This window comes from Perca fluviatilis, chromosome 13, assembly GCF_010015445.1.
Source record: "Perca fluviatilis chromosome 13, GENO_Pfluv_1.0, whole genome shotgun sequence".
Classification (NCBI taxonomy): Eukaryota; Metazoa; Chordata; class Actinopteri; order Perciformes; family Percidae; genus Perca; species Perca fluviatilis.
In genome coordinates this window covers 32,023,932-32,043,670 of record NC_053124.1, presented here as the reverse complement: position 1 = coordinate 32,043,670, position 19,739 = coordinate 32,023,932, and the positions used below count along the sequence as shown (strand labels likewise).

Sequence of the window (19,739 nt, the reverse complement as noted above, 5' to 3'; positions counted from 1 at the left end):
GCCATTACTGTCTAGTATTGTACAGTGCATTGCTTTTAGTAACTTTATGAGCGAGTAGTTCATGAGAACAGCCTGATTTGAGTGAGTGTCTAGTTGTGGCACTCTATGAGTCGTGTAAAAAAATTAGAGGAAACATCAGCCTTCATTGACCACAGGAGGAAATAGAGGAAGGCATCAATATGAGACAACATTGTCGGTTTCTATTTGCACGCTACGCACACTGACAGCGAGCAGCCGAGTTCCTGTTCTCACTTCAGATGAAAACTGTGATCACTGATCAGTTACGTCAGTCTGCGTAAGGATGAGGGTGAATATCTACCTGCTCGTCTTAGTGCTTGGCTATAAGGCCGCTGCAGGTAAGGACTTTATTTTTAAATTAATCAATTCGGTCTCATCAGTTTTAAAAGATGTTTGTAGTTCAACTCGAGAGATGCAACAGGTTGTAGTCGGTGTGAGGTTAACGTGTTGAGGGGAACTGCTTTGGAAAGTCTTGATCATTCAACTACAGGCAATAAAGTTTTATTTCGCATTACAGAACACGTAAACAAACATGTTCTAAACTTACGTCCTCATCTGTATATGTATTGCACATACTGTATAGTTTTTGCATTCTGCACTGAGCCCATTCAGCCTCTTTTTTCTTATGCTAAACAGCCATTTTGTATATAACAGTTTCTATTTCTGTATTTATTTCTTATTAAAAGGTATAGTTTTAGTGATAATACAGAGCCCTGGCTGTGTGACTGGAAAATGGAGTGAATGAGCCACAAAGCATTGTTCCAGCCAATCAGCAATAGGCAGAGACAGTTGATGGTAGTGGGGGGAGGTGGGTGGCAGTATGTGAATGTGCCGGCCGGCCAGTAGTTATCTGTCCCTGAATCTGGGGTGAGGCTTCTGAAGGAGGCGCATCGAAGTACGGAGGTGGACTGGTAGCTGGAGCGATGCCAGATCACCTCCTGGGCACTACCAGGGTGCTCTTGAGCAAGGCACTGAACCCCCACTAACTGCTCAGGGTGCCTGTTCAGCAGTTGCAGACCACATCTCTCCTTTAGTGCATGTGAAGGACCTGAGCATGTGTGTGTGTATTTCAGGCCTGTGTGTAGAGTGTAAATTGTAATTTCCCCATTGGGGATCAATAGAGTATAAATTATTATAAATTAATTAAATATTAGAAATGCTGACAATCTGAAAACAGATTCTTATTTATTGTAAATTTTGTTTCTTTTGCAGGAATAATCCATGAAATAGTTGAAGAAAAGACACGGGTGTCTCTGCGATGTCCTCACTCTGTGGAGGGAGACGTGACGTGGAGCAGAGAGAGGAATGGAGACAAAACTGACATACTGACAGTTAATGGAGGCAGAGAAATAAAACACATACCGGGCAGTCGATACGGTTCATTAACTGATAAGTCACTGTTCATTGTAAAAGCTGTCGTCTCAGACTCTGGAAGATACTTCTGTAACAATGAAGCAGCTGCAGATCTGACGGTGATCCCATCAGGTAACATCAAAGTTCCAATAAAATCGTTCTGCTTTCTGTTTCTCTTCCCGTTTTTCAGAATCATGTCTCTAAGCTAAATGTTTAATAAAAAATAAACTTTGATTAAAATAATATGATCTGGCACAATAATGAAATGATGCATTTCAGATGTAAATGCACCTTTTTTAACCTTTAATGGCAACTATTTTGTAAAGTATAATATAATCATTATTTTAGAAATGCACCGATTGACCGGCCAGTGACCGGAATCGGACGATTTTCACGTGCTCGGCCATGACCGGTGACCGGCCGGTCAGTCTGACTTATGCCGATTTTATGGGCGCTCAAAGCACTTACGGCCGCGCATGATTAACATCCGCCCCAAGATCAGCGCCGCCCGCTCAATCAGCTGTTCATGAAATGTTATAAAGTCGTAATTATACACTGCTCTGCAGAGCCGTCTGCTCTGATCTCAGCTGCTCTCTCTCTCCCCTCTGAGGCTCAATAAGTGGAACATGAAAACCGCGGGTCCCGTGAAATATGACAGCTACAGTTTATTGGAAAATAGCGTTGGGCACCCTGACTTTGATGAATTTTTGCTGTTGATCAGACCCCAGATGAGACAAGAAGCTAACGTTAGCAAACGCTGCGGTGACTGTCCCTCTGCCTCTGACGCTGCAAGCAAAAAAAAAAAAGAGACTGTATTCCTCCGAACCGCTGTATTAACGTTACTGTTTAAAACGCTTTCCAGGTTAGTGGGAGTGAATATACTGCTCCACACCAACATTAAAAACGTAGTAATCTTCCCCCAGCGTTTAGTTTGTTGTAAAACTGTGTGTAAAATGAGTGGGGACGTTTATGTTTTCAGGTAACGTTACTGTTGACGTTCAAACAGGCCTGCATGTGTGTTTTGAGAAATATCTTTATACTGCAAGGCTATATTTATTATATAAAGTTGGTTATTGGATGTGAAAAGAAGGAAATGGTTCTAACATTGCTCTTTAGATGTGTGTGAATTTCCCACACCAGGAGTCATTTATATAGTTATATTTTATAGTGATCCATTATCTGTTCAAAAAATGAAAAGTGTAAAGTGTAAAGTAAAGTGTAAAGTAAAGTGGTTAGAAAAAATGAAATCGGAATCGGCTAAAATCGGTATCAGCAGGTCAAACTCAAAGAAAATCGGAAATCGGAATCGGCCTAGAAAGTTCTAATCTAATGTTTGGTGGGTAACATTATGAGGTTACAACATCAATAAACTGAATGCATACTAACCAGCGATGGTGTTTAACAATAAAAACTACCACTCCCATAATTCCACGCAACTTCCCAAAGTCATCAAAAGTCTGTGTTTACAATCCATTGTTTTGGTTAAGAGACCCCTAGCCCCCTAATTACGGTGGCCCTGAGAGGCCAGAGCACGCAACACTAAGACAACACATATAGCCCACATCATAACGGAAGTGTTTCCAGGGGACACTTTTAAGTGATGCACACGTGCCTCAACTTTTGGCGTTTCCGGTACATAGACAGACCAACAACAGGACAATTTTAACAATTTTATTCATCACTAAATTCACTTCTGAGTATGTTTTAGGCGAGAAATGAACTCTTTAGATGTTGAATATAGGCAGTCTTGCGAAAATCGTTGCCGAATTGACAATTTGCTTCAGTTTTCGGAATTGAGTAGCTCCATATAGTGATGCGACAGCCAGCTAGCTAGCAGCTACCGGGGCCTCTAGCTCGTCGCTCAGACAGCTGCATTTTCAGAGTTAAACTCCACAAGCGCTTGCAGGCTTAAAAACCTCGCTGGCCGGCCGTCACACACACACACACACACACAGGCGGTGATACATAATAATAAAATACTGAGCACCCTACGTGTGCCAGCCTGCCAGTAGGCTACATTCATTTAAAATTAAACATTGCAGTTGGTGCTAAGTGGAGCGTCTGTCATAGTGTGATTGGTTATGTTGGTGGCATTGATTCTTAATTTCCCACGAAGCTGATCGTAGTTATGTGTTAGTTTAGCTTTTCATCTCCAGTCCTCTCTGTATTTGTGAGAAGTGGCGCTGTCCTGAGTTGAAAGCCTATTTTACGGCTTTATTATCGAGTTAAGCCGCTGTCCATTTCCTAACGTTCTGAAATGCAAACAATTTTTGAGTACTTTTGAGCATCCACGGAGGAAAACATAAATCGGCGCCTACGCTCGCACGCACGCACACACACACACACACACACACACACACACACGGCCACAGTAGCAGGCAGAGGTGGGGGGGGGGGAAGAGAGATACCCGTTTCTCTTCAGGAGACTTGTTTAAATGATGACATAGACTATATACATTATATTTGTGTCCGAGCATGACTGTCTGAGCGACGAGCTAGCGGCCCCGGCAGGCGCTAGCTGGCTGTCGCATCACTTTAAGGAGCTACTCAATTCTGAAAACTTTGAAGCAAATTGTTAATTCGTCAACGATTTGCGCAAGACTGCCTATATTCAACATCTAAAGTTCTCAGAAGTGAATTTGGTGATGAATGAAATGGCAAAAATGTTAAAATTGTCCTGTTGTTGGTCTGTCTATGTACCTGAAACGCCAATGGTTGACGCACGTGTGCATCACTTAAAAGTGTCCCCTGGAAACACTTCCGTTGTGGTGTGGGCTATTTGCATGTGTTGTCTTATTGTTGCGTGTTATGGTTTATTTGCATGTGTTGTCTTATTGTTGCATGCTGTGGCCTCCCAGGGCCACCGTACCTAATAGACCCCTAATTATAATTCTAACAACATGGTAAAAGGGTCATCTTGTTCTTGTGTAGTCACATTTGGAAAAGACCTCTCCTCTAAAACCTCATAAACATGGAGCACATTTTAAGTGAAAATAACCCTAAAACTCCTCAAATGGCCTCTGACTTTATACTGAACATGTGTAATACATTTATGACCGTTCATTATAAACATCAATCCATGTTTGTACTGACTCAATATGTTTGTTGTGTTCAGGAACAACTCTAGTCCCTGCTCCAGAGAGGACCAGCATCACTCTGACATGTCCTCATGATGTCGGAGCATCACATGTTCCAACATGGACCAGAGACTCTGGTGGAATACCACTAAGAAGGTTTGATGATTCCCCTGTTGACCAGACGTTGACTATAACAGACGTGCAGCCTGGTGACTCCGGACTTTACTACTGTGATGGAAAACCAGCTGTTTATCTGAACGTGATCAAAGGTCACGTGATCGAAGGTAAGAGACAGGAAATCGGAGAGAAACAGAAATATGGGCAGAAGTAAACACATATTAAACAAACAAGATATGATGTGGCATTCAGTGAGCTTTAGAGCTGCTAGTAAGAGATTTGTGTTACTTTTTGTGTTACAGAGCCAGGCTAGCTGTTTCTCTCTCCAGTCTTTATGCTAAGCTAAGCTAACAGGCTGTGGCTTCATGTTTACCATACAGACATGGCAGTGGTTTCTATCGTCTCTATTCCTTTATATAGAAACTGGTGGAAAAAGAACCTGAGGTTTCTGCCTTCACATGAAACTTTGAGGTTAATGGTATTTTAAAACATCAAAGTCAAAAGTCAAGCAAACCACATCCTCAGCAAGCCGTGAGAACACTTTGCAAAATGACGGACCACAGAAAGGTCACAGCCTGTCAACCACTTCAAACTGAGTGTAAGATCTTCTCAGGACTTTCTGTAGTAAAGTATGTTTATGCCCCATCTTATGTCCAACAGAAGCAGAAGTAACAACTGTACCATCAACTCCACCTCGGACTGATAAAGATACGACGACAACAAAGAAACAAAAAAACAAGAAGAAGAGTAAGATGAAACAGATCTTCATATGAAATCAAATGGATGAAAAAGGGTTTAATCTGAGAGAGCATGTCAAATAAATTCTGTATTATGTATTCCCCCACACACAGAAGGTAAAAAGACAACAACAACAAGGACAAACCCAACAACAACAACCCAGACAACAGCTAAAACAACAGGAAATACAACAATTAAAACTTCCACCAATGCAGGTAACTGGACAGGACAGAATCAAAGTTGTTCTGAGAAACGTACATCAAAGTTTACAACAAAAACGATGCAACCATCATAATCCTGATGATGTGTGAACATTATGTCCACTTTTTGATAAAAGTATGGCCTACAATTTGGTATACACTTGTAGGTTGCTGAACATTTTCAGTTAGTACTTCTTTGAAGTAAATCTTTTTAAGCTTAGTTGTAAAAGTCATACTCTATATTCACGACGTTCCGCTTCCGGGATTGCTCTGTTACGGACGGAAATTTCGTCTGTTTTCACTCATTTAGGCCCGATTTAAGCTTTCTTTGTGTTGGCGTTCTAACCTCTGGTGGATTTCTGAGGACTATGGTTAACTGCTCCTCAGATCTCTGCAGGGTAAATCCAGACAGCTAGCTAGACTATCTGTCCAATCTGAGTTTTCTGTTGCACGACTAAAACAACCTTTGAACGTACACATGTTCCACCAAAACAACACTTTTTTGCAGAGGCACCATGGCTCCATCCAGCACTTAGCGCCGCCCAAGAAGATTGTGATTGATTCGCCAGACCCTCCTCGCGTTGTAGTCGGTTCCCAGTGGACTTCTCTAGCAAGTTTTGTCTTTAAGCTTTTTGAGTGTTATTAATTTATTATGTGCTCTAGCTTTTCCAACGTTTTCAATACAGACATGTAAATAATAACTAGGGAACAGATTTTTGGGGTTTGGCCGATAACGAATCCACTGGTTAAGATTCTGCTGAATCATAAACCGTACCTGAAGTTGCTGCATTTTGGCTGCTGTCTGTAGATTCCTTAATGCACAACTTTTATTCTTCGGATGTTTCATATCAAATGTTGTAACAGTGGCGATGTTGTGTATTGTTTGGGATCCTTGCGACAACGAGACAAATTGGCATTTCAAATTGAACATGTAGCTGGACTTGAATGGCCTTCTTTTGGCTGAAAGTACTGCCAAACAACAACTTTTTCTACTCACGAGTTCCATTTTCACTTTCTCACAGCCTATTGCGTTGAACGCTCCACCTACGTAAACACCTTCCCGTCATCAATGGCGCGCCGCTCATTACCGTCGACCAGCGTAGGCGCCTACTGCAAGCGTAGGGTTTGATTCGGTGGAAAAAATTCTAAGGTTCGGCAGAAACTGAACCTCGTCAAAAAGCGCAATATTCTGCCAAATCCGAAGCCGATTCCTGGATTCGGTGCATTCCTAATAATGATGGTCAAAAATGAGGCAAAATTGCATTATTGTAAATTGAAAAACATAACATTTTCTTGAGGGAATGTGCACTTAAGTCTTCCACAAACCTAGAGAAAACACTGGTTTAGAGGGGATGTTAATGTGACCAATGATGGACGCAGCTTTCCTGTACACAGCTGAACTGTAAAGGTTTTTTATCTTTCGTGCTGTTCTGACAATCGCAGAAAAAAACATTACAAAGTTTAAAGTCCAAACCAGAGGGAGCTATTACTCTCTCTCTATCCGGCTTGCATACACTTTCTCCAGGATGTTCTGACTGTCCCCAAACTCTGTCTTATGGAATCAACATTGTCAGTGAAACTCAATCAGTCGTCCAATACGTGTACCTGAGGAGGGTCTGATTCTGAATGGTTCTTGTCTTCCAGAGACTCCTTATCCGTGGCAGATGTGTGTTCGTACGGTGATCGGAATCCTCTATTTAATCATCATGATCAGCATCACCGTCACCACCTGGAGGAAAGGTGAGTACACTTTAATCTCCAGCAGTTCTTTCATAATACTCTTCAATGAAGTCATGTTCAGAAACTCAAAACATTCTATTACGTTTTTTTTTTATTTTGAAAAAAACTTTGCTCATAATATCAGAAATAACTTCAACAGTTAAGGATTTATAACTCCAATGCACAGGCGTAATTTACAGGGGGGATGGGGGGGGTATTACAACGTCCCCCCCAATAATCAAAACTTGCTAGTGCACCCCCCCAAAAAACTAAAAAAACTCAAATTATAATTTCCATTACATAATTACACATAAAAAGACTTTGCAGCATAGCCATGTTCCAGAAAGGTTCATGAGAATGCAGAAAATGAAGTGTTTCTGTTTGACGCTCAAAATTTCAATTTGACTCCATATTTGGAATCTCAAAGCCCCCAATGTTGGACCCAAAGTTACGCCCTTGCTTCAATGTACAGTGTTCTATGAACTGTTGCTGCTATTATCACACATCTTTGTCCCAGTAGGTTTTTGAGATATTCTGCAAACAAACAAACAGACCAATTTGGAAGTCATGTATAACCATAAACATGTATCTAATAATTACCATAACCAGAGGTGATTCCAGGATTTTTTAAGTGGGGTGGCACAGAGGGGAACAATAATCAGTAAGGGGGGCCCAGAGGAGGGGCATTTTATCAGAATACAGCATAGAAAATCTGGTTAGTAATATAGGAAATATTGGATAGGATAGAACAGCATAATGTAATTCTTCTAAATATAACATCACATTCATTATTAAATTAATTTGTCATGTGACAAGGGCTGGGAAGATTGGCAGAACAGGCAGCCAAGTGTCGTCCAATGGAAGTCTCAATTGTCAGATTGACAGCACTCTAGACCAATGGATTGAGGGAGGGCAATCATATTTCAGGGGTGCTGTTCCACCCCATGTACCCTTCTAGCCCCACCCCCTGCCATAAACGCTGTTTTACATGTTGACATTGACTGAAAAGTTGTATGAAAACATCCGTCCATGTTTATTTCTCTCTTTTGCAGCTCGACAAACAGAAGCGACACACAGCAGAAACAGGAAGTGATGTCTGATCCTCCATCACGCAGAAACGAGAACAGTAAAACTCAACTGTCATCGGCGTTCATCCTCATTCAGTCCAACAGAAACCAGTCCTCCTGCTGCTTTCTACACAATGGCGACTACAGAAACTACTGTTACTTCTTCTACCATTGATGTTCTGCAGCAACTAGAAGAACGGCGGAAACAATGTAATAGTTGAACTGTAATGACCTGTTTGTATTGACCTGCCTGAAAAAATAATGGACCAAAACCTCCAGGCCTAAAAAAGTGAAGCCAAAGATGAAGTGACTTAAAGCTGCATTCTGTCCAGCAGGGGGCGACTCCACTGGCTTCAAAATGAAGTCTGTTTTTCATAGAAGTCTATGCAGAAAATGAGCCTATTTCTCACTTTCTTTGTTTATATCAGTAAACATTTTCATAGAGTTTATGGTCTCAATCGCTAGTCTCAAGTATTCTTCCATACAGCATGATGTTCATTTAGTAAATTATGGTTGCATTTATTTTAAAATAGAGCGATAAAGCAGAGGATGCTTCAGGACCTGCCAATCAGGAAAGAGGCTTAGCGATGCTAACCATGCTAACACTGTGGACCTGCACTTGTTTTGTGTTTTTTCACCTTAATATTAATCATCAAAATGAACTGGCCGTAATGCGGGTTTTACAAAACCAAGATGGCGACGTCTGTATTGCCAAATTCGAGGCTTCTTAACAACAGTCCACAAACCAAATGCAGTCCACAAACCAACATCACCGATGCTAGATCTGTTACCTTTGCAGTCTCTGGTTAAAATTCAAAATGTACAGTTCATACGTGTAACAAAGCATTTTTTTTTCTTTGTATGGGGTTACATTTGTGCCAATAGTCACATGCGCTCTGTCGGACTGTACATGTGACGAACATTTCACTGTGTCAATCATAGGCGTTGATTTCGTGGGGGATGCAGGAGATATGTCCCTCCTCAATATTTTCCCTCCTTAAAAATATGAAAGACAACACCAAAAGAGGTAAAGAATAACTGTTTAACCCTTCTCGTCCGAGCTTGTCGTATACGAGGAAAATCGGCATCTCCGATTCATATTTTAATCATTTTACAGCCATAAGAGCTGCAGACTTACCGTCTTTTCCAGCTAAACGCTAACACTCTGGGCATCGCGGTGGTGTCTTTGGTGTCTTTGTAGCCCCTACAGGAGGTTTTCGGAGTCTTTGGAGCAATAAATCCCATGATGCTTTGGGGACGCTTGTTTTTTGTCTTGTAAACCAGTGGAAGGCAGGTCCGTTACACATTAGGACCATATAAGCCGCCATACGTCATCCGAGGGAGAACAAAGATTGTTTATTATGAGGAGAGATCACTCAAAGTCAGAATAGTAAGATGTGACCAAAGATAGTCTATTACCATTCTAAACCGTTCTACAGAGAAGAATGGCATCACTGTTTTGAGTTTTGGCATAAGTTTTGGCCATTTTTGAAGAAATGTAAATAGTTTGTCTGTACAGTTTCATTATGTTTATTTTTTGCACTGGATGACTCCAAATATATATGAGAACTGTTTTAGACAACACAAATGCTTGTGTAGCATTGCTGTGTGTGATATCAATAAATATGACTTGATTATTGGCATAAGTGAATGTCATGAGGGCAAAAACGCCTGGACTTTTATTTGAAAGATATTTTGTCAACTGTATCAGTTATGTTTATTTTTTTCACTGTTTGACTCCTAATACATATGAGAACTATTTTAGACAGGAAATTGGCTTAGCTTTTATTGCTGTGTGTGTGATATGAATACATATCTGTGAGATTCAATTTCTGTTTTATTTATTTATTTGTCTTTATGGTCCTAGAACCTTTTTTTACATTCAAGTGACCTCACTGCAGCACAAATCTTCTAATAGCCCAGCTTGTTCTGAAAAGAATATTTTATTGATTGACTGCATAACAGGGTTGATGTTTACAAGATTTTTTTAGAAAATTAAACCAGACAGACCATGAGTTGTCAAAAAGGGTGCAGAGGGTTAATACAACAACAAAGTGAACAATACAGGAGATAACTTAATGTTAATAATAATAATTTCATTTATGTAAAGAAAAGACATTTCCAGCATGAATTGATGCCAAAAAGACACAAATTGTTGCATAAAAAGTCACCACAATGCCGGAAATTAAGTGTTTGATGCTCAAAACTTTATGGGGGAGGACCCCCAGGCCCTCATAGATACAATGTGTCTCTCTCAATGTTTAAAACCAAACCTATGCCCTTGGTGTCAATTTAACTTTAAATTGTAGTTCTCTTTGTCTTGTTGTGCTTCCTGTCTGCGGTCCAGCACACAGACACAGGTACATGTGTATGTTCAAAAGTTGTTTTAGTCGTGGCATTTCTTTAAACCAATCACAATCGTCTTGGGCGGCACTAAGCGCGAGGCGGAGCCACCGGTGCCTGTGCAAAATAGCCTCGGGAAGGAACTTGTTTTAGTGGAACTGTATGTACCCAAAGTTGTTTTTGTCGGAAACAGAAACTCAGATTGGACAGATAGTCTAGCTAGCTGTCTGAGTTACCCTGTAGAGATCTGAGGAGCAGTTAACCATAGTCCTCAGAAATCCACCCGGAGGTTAAACGCCAACACAAAGAAAGAGGAAGGTAACGGACATCTGGCTGAAAATGAGGGACATCCCGGGAATTTGGCCGCCGCACATGAACAGTCCTGTAAATTAAACGTCATCGATATAGGCTAGACAAAAGGTGAATACAGGTGCAGCAACCATGGGCAGTATGAGAAAAAAATTATTTTATTATACCATGTAAATATGTTTTAGTAGAAACACAAAAGTACAAATGTGTGAACCTGTAATCGGGTTTATAATAGGTCTCCTTTAAAAGTGTAACACATGCATAGAAATGCGTGAAAACTGTGTATCCGTGCGGATCCCCGGTTGAAGTTTCACATAGGAAGATGATTCCAAACATGCAGCCCAAAAATCAGGGTTTTTCCACATTTAATAAATCTGCATTCCCATGTTTAGGGATTATGTTATTTAGTTTACAGTTTGTGCAGTTGCAGTGAAGAATGTTCTTTCCTGCCCTGCTAATTATGTTTGCCCCATGTTCATTTCACAGCATTAAAGCTACAGTGCGTAGATTCTGTCGCCCCCATGAGGAAATCTAAGTAATGACAACACAACTGTCGGTGACGTCCACATGATACAAGCCTTCCATGATCCCCTTCTCCACGCAGTTGCTAGTAGCCAAGGAGGACATGGAGGGAGTTTCTCGCAACAAAAGTTGCCGGACGCACACAATCTTCTGATTATAGCCATACTGAGAAATCCAGAGAGAGTTTTGTGGAGCTTATAGTCTTAATTTCTGTAGCAACTCTTTTGGCAACCATTGGCTTGAATGTAATGGACGTTCATTATTATCAAAAAGTTACGCACGAAAAGCTTTAATGAACTGGAGTTATTTTTTTACGTCTACTGAAATGCAATAACAAACTGGGTGGTTAGGAGTAGGGTTGGATATCGTTTTTACGATTCCGATGCGCGAATTGGTACTTTTAAAACGATTCCGATTCCTAAACCGATTCTTAAAAAACTGAAAAAATGACATCAAAGAAAGGCTCTTTTATAGAGTTTTTTTTATATATAAATGTAACAATATATTAATGTTTTAAAAGTACTTAAATATATAATAAGTAAACCTAAGTCACCTAACACGGAATCCTTGACTGTGAAATACAGCCACACTTTCAAACACTTTGCTTTAGGCATTTTATAAGTGCACTAAAAGCTGGCTAGCTAACGATAACTAGCAGAGCAAATGTGCAATATGTTTACTAGCAATAACGTCAAGTGAATGGTTAATATACATTTATGTCCGTTTTGGTTAGCCCAGAGGGAGAATATACATTTTAAAATTAGTAGACTACAGAAAAAGTGAGATATTTTTAGTCCGTTTCGAGCAACAGAGGGAAAACATTTCAGTCGACACATTAAGTGGAACCGAAATGAGGAACCAAAATGTGCGTTCTAATCCGGTCCGATTCCTACCGGTTGCGTAGGAACCGGTTTTCGGTACCCAACCCTAGTTAGGAGATGACTTAAGCTATCCTTACAATGGCCCTGCCATTACTGTGTTCGTGTAAATGTCCACGTTATTCTTAATCTATTGATACGTGTTCACGGAGACGTTTTTCTCGTTTTTACGTGTAACTGTCACGCGTTATTTTTAACGTGTAAATGTCACATTATTTTCGGGGAAAGGAACCGGGCGGCCGAAAAGTCGCTCCATAAGCGGGATACGCCAGCGGAGCCCACTAGGGAACCGGCGCGGAAGAGCGCTCCATAAGCCGAGAAGCCGAGACGACCCGCGAAGCGGCCCGGCTGGGGACGCCCACAATAGCCGGGATGGCGGAGGTTGGGTTTAGGAAAAATCTTACCGGGAAAGGGCGCCAGCTTACCGGAGAAAAGGGCGCCTTAAACGCCGGGGAAAGAAGCCTTAAGCGCCGGAGAAAGGCGTTTAAAATGGCGCCCGGGAAAGGGAAAGGGTATATGCTCGCCCGGAAAGAAGTGGCTAAAACGCCGAGACGGCAGCATACAACCGCGGGACAAAACGCCACACGCAGGGACGCCATCCCCGGAAAAAAAACGCCGTAACGGGGCCCGATCCCGCTTCGCCGGGTGAAAGTCCTGTATTGTTTGACCCATCCACCACCCGACCAACCTCCCCACGCGGATTTTCGACTTTTTATATTACTCCCTACAATTTCGTTCTTAGGTGTTACGAATAATAGCTTCCGATGGAAATACATTACTTCACATTTTCGTGTTGTCCACCACGTAAAAACAACAAAAACGTCTCCGTGAACATGTATCAATAGATTCAAATAACGTCATTTACACGAACTTCCATGAGACCGGGTTGCACTGCCGTGAGACCGGGTTGTTTGTAGTGTTGTACAGTGCATTGCTTTTAGTAACTGTATGAGCGAGTCGTTCGAGAACAGCCTGATTTGAGTGAGTGTCTAGTTGTGGCACTCTATGAGTCGTAAAAAATGAGAGGAAACATCAGCCTTCATTGACCACAGGAGGAAATAGAGGCAGGCATCAATATGAGACAACATTGTGGGTTTCTATTTGCACGCTACGCTCACTGACAGCGAGCAGCCGAGTTCCTGTTCTCACTTCAGATGAAAACTGTGATCACTGATCAGTCACGTCAGTCTGCGTGAGGATGAGGGTGAATATCTACCTGCTCGTCTTAGTGCTAGCTATAAGGCCGCTGCAGGTAAGGACTTAATTTTTTAATTAATCAATTCGGTCTCATCAGTTTTAAAAGATGATATTTGTAGTTCAACTCGAGATGCAACAGGTTGTAGTCGGTGTGAGGTTAACGTGTTGAGGGAACTGCTTTAGAAAGTCTTGATGCGTTCAACTACAGGCAATAAAGTTTTATTTCGCATTCGGAGACACGTAAACAAAATGTTCTAAACGTATGTCCTCATCTGTATATCTATACATCTGCCCATTGCACATACTGTATAGTTTGTTGCATTCTACACTCAGCATATTCAGCTTTTTGTATATAACAGTTTCTATTCATGTGTTTATTTCTTAGTAAGTGATGTTAATCCATTAAAAGTTTTTGTCAAATTGAGTGAATATCTCCTCAGGGTCACCTAGCTCTCCATTTTCTGTGGCTGAAAAAAATACGGTGATAATACAGAGCCCGGCTGTGTGACTGGAAAAGGACGTGAATGAGCCACAAAGCATTGTTCCAGCCAATCAGCAACAGGCGGAGACAGTTGATGGTAGTTGAAGGGGAGGGTGGCGAGTATGTGAATGTGCGGCTGCCCAGTAGTTATCTGTCTGTGAATTAGGAGGCGGTCGAGTTCAAATATCAACAATCTTTGTGCAGCATCACTTACTGCACCTTTAATGTTAAATGTTTGTTTGTGTATGTTTCCACCATTCACAAAGACATATTCCCGTAGGTGTGTCTGATTGTGGCAATAAAACCCTTTTCTGATTCTGATCTGCTCAGATATTGGCTGGTTACTTTGTCATTGTAGTGTGAAGATTGAAACTGTGAGTGACACAGAGTTTAATTATTTAAAGGTCAAAGTTAAACTTTCGTCAAAACTTTGAGAGGAAAATTGTGACAATGTTTTACTTTAATGGAAGCCATGTGTGTTAGTTAGTAAAACCAAAAACATCTGAGGCACTCATGAGTACTTTTTAACTCCTTTGTTTAAAGGTAATTTTAAGTTATTTTCAACCTAAAAGGCCCTATATACGCCCATGCTTTTGTTGTCCTAAGCAGAGATGGGAAGCAGAAGTACAAATCGTCGTTACTGTACTAGAAATGAATTTTACCGGATATTTCTACTTTACTTTACTATTTTTTTTGTGGCGACTTTTTACTTTTACTTATTACATTTTAACACGAATAGTCGGTGCTTTCTACTCCTTACATTTTAAAAAATTGAAACTCGTTACTTTGGTTTTGTACAAGAGGTCTAATGTGGAGAATAAGCGGGACACACGCGCCTCACACAGGCGGAGGCGTCGCCACACAGAAAAAGTAGAAAAAAGAAAAGAGACTGCTGTCGGAGGCGATATTACGAATCCCACTATGGCCACACCAGGACCCGCCCTTCAATAGCTCACACACTACAATTGGCCAGGCGTCCATGCTTACACGTACAGGTCCTATCCCTGACCAATCCCCTAACCCTAACCTTAACCACTCGAGGGTGAAATGCCTAACCCTAACCAATCAAAGCTGCTTCAGTAGGGAGGGGTCTTAGGCATTAGCCATAGTGGGATTGAAATAATTTGCGTCGGAGGATAATCCAGTTGAGATGGTGTGTGTGCGTCCTTGAGAACTGTAAATCAGTATAACTTATGTTGTCAGTTCATTTTAAGCCTGTTGTTGTATTGGTCTATAGTTCCTGCACAGTTAAAGTAAAGGTTAGCTAATTGATTTAGTTGTTTGTGTTCTTCACCTGTTAGCTAGGTTTCACGTTGCTACACAACGTCATTCCCAAGCATCAAAGAGAGAGGTTGTCCGTGAAGTTTGGAAACCAGCATCAGCTTTAAATGCGGTCTAATCTAGTCCTCACTAGCAAGTTTCAAATAATTTCACTGGAGTTACCGTTATTATTTTCATTGATCAATACGAATTCAATTTAATTGGATGGGAATATATACTGTAGGCTACGTTGCATGTAGCACACCATACAAGACGACTTCGACAGATTCGGCCGCATTCTACATTCATTTACGGCAAATAATTGCAGCTTGATGGTGGTAACGTTAGCTACTAAGTAGTATGGGCGGCGACATGATTGAAAATGAAGAAACAGAGATCCCAGAGATTAGGCAGACAAGCAGCAAGACATTCCCAATCATCCCTGGCCTTATCTGAGAGAGATGTTTGAGATAGGCTAGGAGGCATCAAGAATGACTCCTGGCCAGTATGTGCTGTATTAACTCTAAAAGTATGGGGAACTTCTTAATTAATCTATGTTTAGTAATTCATATTGTATCCTTTATTTTCTTTCTATTTTGAGCACACACACATGCATCGTGTATTCCTTTAAATGTTAAGGGGGACGATTAAAGAGACGGATCATTGAATTCATATCTTGCTACTCACATCTCATATCTTGTAGCGATGTGTGGTCGGGTAGGTAACTGCATAAAAGTGGTTGTCATTATAGGAGCTACTTTACTTTTATACTTTTAAGTACATTTCAAAGCCTGTACTTTGTTACTTTTGCTTAAGTAAAGAAGTTAAATCAGTACTTCTACTTTTACAAGGTATTTTTTTCGCAGATGTATCTGTACTTCTACTTAAGTCTGAAGGGTAGGGTACTTTTGCCATCTCTGTGTCTATAAAGTGACTAATAGTGAACAAAAATCTTTGAAATTGGTACAGGAGTTGTGAGCAGCTTTAACCGGCAGCCACACAAACCGGACTGCAAATGTGTAACCCTATGGGACAAATATTCACCATCAGTTTGTGTGTCCACTAAAGGTTTTGCTGCTGATAGGCACAGATTATTACTGTAGTAAGTAAGTAGTGCTGTAATGTCTGACAACATATGGAAAAGGATTCCTACAGAGATAGAGCTTTTTTGTTAAAGAGTAACATCCTTTTTGTTGAACATGACTCCATAGCAAATAAACATTACTATTATTAGCATGTATAGAACCAGCATCATTTTCGCATGTAAATATAGGTGAATTAAAGGGTTTATTTCAACCAAAATGAAGTGGTGATTGTTGTTGGATCATTAGAAGACGAACCAAGATGCTTTTTCACAGTGTTATGTTGTTTCTTTTTGACTTTTGAATCAAGTGTAATGTTATGCTGATGAAAGCATTGATTATTTAAATGGAGTCTGGTGGGTTTTGGTGATGGGTGATTTGGGGCTTTTTCATGTTAGACAAAAAGGATCTTACTCTTTAACAGGAAAGGTCTATCTGTATGGGATCCCATATTTACTAAGGCACTAAAGCCTATTCAAACAGGATTAAGTAAGGTATACATGACAAAATTACAGACATAGCCGATTACATACGGGATGAGGGCTTTAGAATAATAATCACAGACCTGTCGGCGAAAAACAGCCCTATTGAGTGAAGAGGAAGCTGACGAGTGCACTTAACTGCCCTTTAGCGTTGCAATGCAACTTGTTTGATCTTTACCAATACTGGATCCATTTTAAAAAAAATGTTCCTATCAGTTATTAGACTGATTGAAGGTTAGAAAAAGTTACCCTTTAATACATGGATAACCTAAGACATTTTGACTCCATGGGTCTTCATCGAGATGTTTAGAGGGCCGTGGCTGCAACCTTACATTAAAATATATATTCCTCTGTATCTTTGGTCCAGCAGTAATCTGTTTTAGTAGAAATCAATGTCTCAATGCGAGTGGGTACTTTCGACTGATGTTGAGTCTGAGTGTAGAAACACTTTGCACTTATGCAATATTGGCCCATATATTATTATATTCTATATATTAGGAAGGTGGCAGTAAGCTCAGTCCGTAGGGAGTTGGGTTGGAGGTCGGCTGGTACAAATCCCGATGCGCTTTTGAGAAATAGGAGGTGGACAGTAACGAGCCAGATCACCTCCTAGGCAATCCAAGAGTGCTCGGCAGCAACGCACTGACTGAATCCCCCAACCGCTCAGGGTGCCTGTTCAGCGCCAACGCAGCCCCCACTCTCACATCTCTCCATTGGTGCGCATAAGGACCTGAGAATGTGTGTGTGTGTGTGTGTGTGTGTGTGTGTGTGTATATTTCAGGCCTGTGTGTAGTGTAGTGACCGTAATGAGTGTAAGAATTATTATAAAATTAATTAAATATTAGAAATGCTGACAATCTGAGAACAGATTCTTATTTATTGTAAATTTTATTTCTTTTGCAGGAATAATCCATGAAATAGTTGAAGAGAAAGACACGGGTGTATCTAGCGATCCTCACTCTATGGGAGAATTGGGTGGCGTGGAGCAGGAGAGGAATGGAGACAAAACTGACGTACGAGCATTTAATGGTGACCGAAATATAAAACACGTTGATGACCGACACGATACGGTTCATTAGCTGATAGGACACTATTCATTGTAAAAGCTGTAGTGCCAGACTCTGGAAGGAATGCTTCTGTAACAATGAAGCAGCTGCAGATCTGGCCCGGTGATCCATCAGGTAACAGCTAACTCCAATAAAATCATTCTGCTTTCTGTTTCTCTTCTACTTTCAACAGAATCATTGTCTCTAAGCTAAATGTTGAAAGAAAAAAAACTTTGATTAAAAAATATGTTCTAGCCAACAGGTTCTCACACCCAACTCGTAAAATAGGGCGTTTGGTCAGAGACGCTCTCGTTCTTATTGACCGCCAAGGTCTCCTTTAACGCGTAAGTGAAGCAGCTGCACATCCTTATAGCCAGCAGCTTGAGTCGAGACTACTAAAAGCGGTTATACACACCGTGACCTGCCTTGAGGAAGAGACCGGAGACCCAGTTGGGTTTAAGAGAAAAGGAAGCGTGGGTGAAACATGCAAGGTTCCGTGATACGGGAGGAAGAGCGTAAAAAACCGTCTAACAAGCGTTACGCAGGGCCGCCTTAAACCCAGGGTCTCCTCTTGAGAAAGTCGGTGTTTTGGACCATCCACCACCCCAACCAACCTCGATACGCGATTCTTCATATATACTATACACTTCATCTTATCTAGGATTGAGGTGTCCACACGGTTCGTTACATAAATGACGCTGAAGAGGTGCCTTTTCACATTAAGCATCAGGCGCTGGCAACACTGCCCTAGCGTCCTTATTTTACGAGGTTTCGGAATGAGGAACGGGCTGTTCTGTACAGCAGAAATTACATAATTCAAGTATAAATGCACCTTTTCTAACTTTAATGGCAACTATTTTGTAAAAGTACTCATACAATCATTATTTGCCGTGGGCAAGGATTTAAAATCAAGTTTTAAATTCATTGCATAATGGCAGAATATTTGCTTCCTGTATTTGAGGAGAAACTTTTTGGTGCAGCTACGTCTGCATCTGGGTTTTAAGTGTTTAGTTTCAGTAAAGAAATTTTGAATGTAGCAGCAAACTAATCAAAACACATTATTTGTCTTAAAAGGTGCAGGTAGTAGAAGCTCCCAGTCCATATCCTGATTATTAATGACCTAATAGTGGCCAGGCAGCTGACATTACATAGCACATGTTTAAACTGAGCTCCTCTGAGACGGTGCTTTGCTCAGAAAAAATGGATCCTGTTTAAATGAAGGACCTAAATGCATTTAATTATCAGTTGTTATGTTTTAACACTTATGAGTGAAAGGGTCATCTTGTTCTTGTGTAGTCACATTTGGAAAGATCTCTCCTCCTAAGGCCTCATAAACTTGTAGGGCATTTTAAGGTAAAATAGCCACAAACTCTTCAGTAGCTCGACTTTACTGAACATGTGTAATACATTTATGGCGGTTCATTATAAGAGAGAAGTTGTCCGTGTTTTACAGACACACCTGGGCGGGCGAAGTTTGAAACCAGCATCAGCTTTGCAATGCGTCCAATTCAGTCCTCACTAGCAAGTTTCAGCCAATTTCACTTGGAGTTACCGTTATTATTTTTCACGTGATCAATACCGAATTCAATTTAATTGATGGGAATATACTGTAGGTTACGTTGTACGTAACGCACCACTACACGACTCTGACAGATTCGGCCGATTCTGTGATTCGGTTTATGCAATAATTATTTGATGGTGGTAACGTGCTAGCACTAGTAGTATGGACGGCGACATGATTGGAAATGAAGAAAACAGAGATCCCAGATTAGGCAGACAAGCAGCAAGACATTCTTAATCATCCCTTGGCCTTATCTGAGAGAGATGTTGGAGATAGGCTAGGGCATCAA

At 40.9% G+C, this 19,739-nt stretch overlaps 1 protein-coding gene across 1 annotated transcript; it reads left to right on the top strand.

Annotated features, from left to right (window-relative positions):
- The first annotated feature begins 301 nt into the window (after window positions 1-301).
- On the top strand, window positions 302-17,922 carry LOC120570930. The gene is made up of 5 exons (XM_039819627.1): window positions 302-356; window positions 1,231-1,503; window positions 4,487-4,732; window positions 5,226-5,312; window positions 17,747-17,922. Exons 1-5 carry the CDS (start codon window positions 302-304, stop codon window positions 17,920-17,922), a joined length of 837 nt encoding a protein of 278 aa, XP_039675561.1.
- The last annotated feature ends 1,817 nt before the right edge of the window (window positions 17,923-19,739 follow it).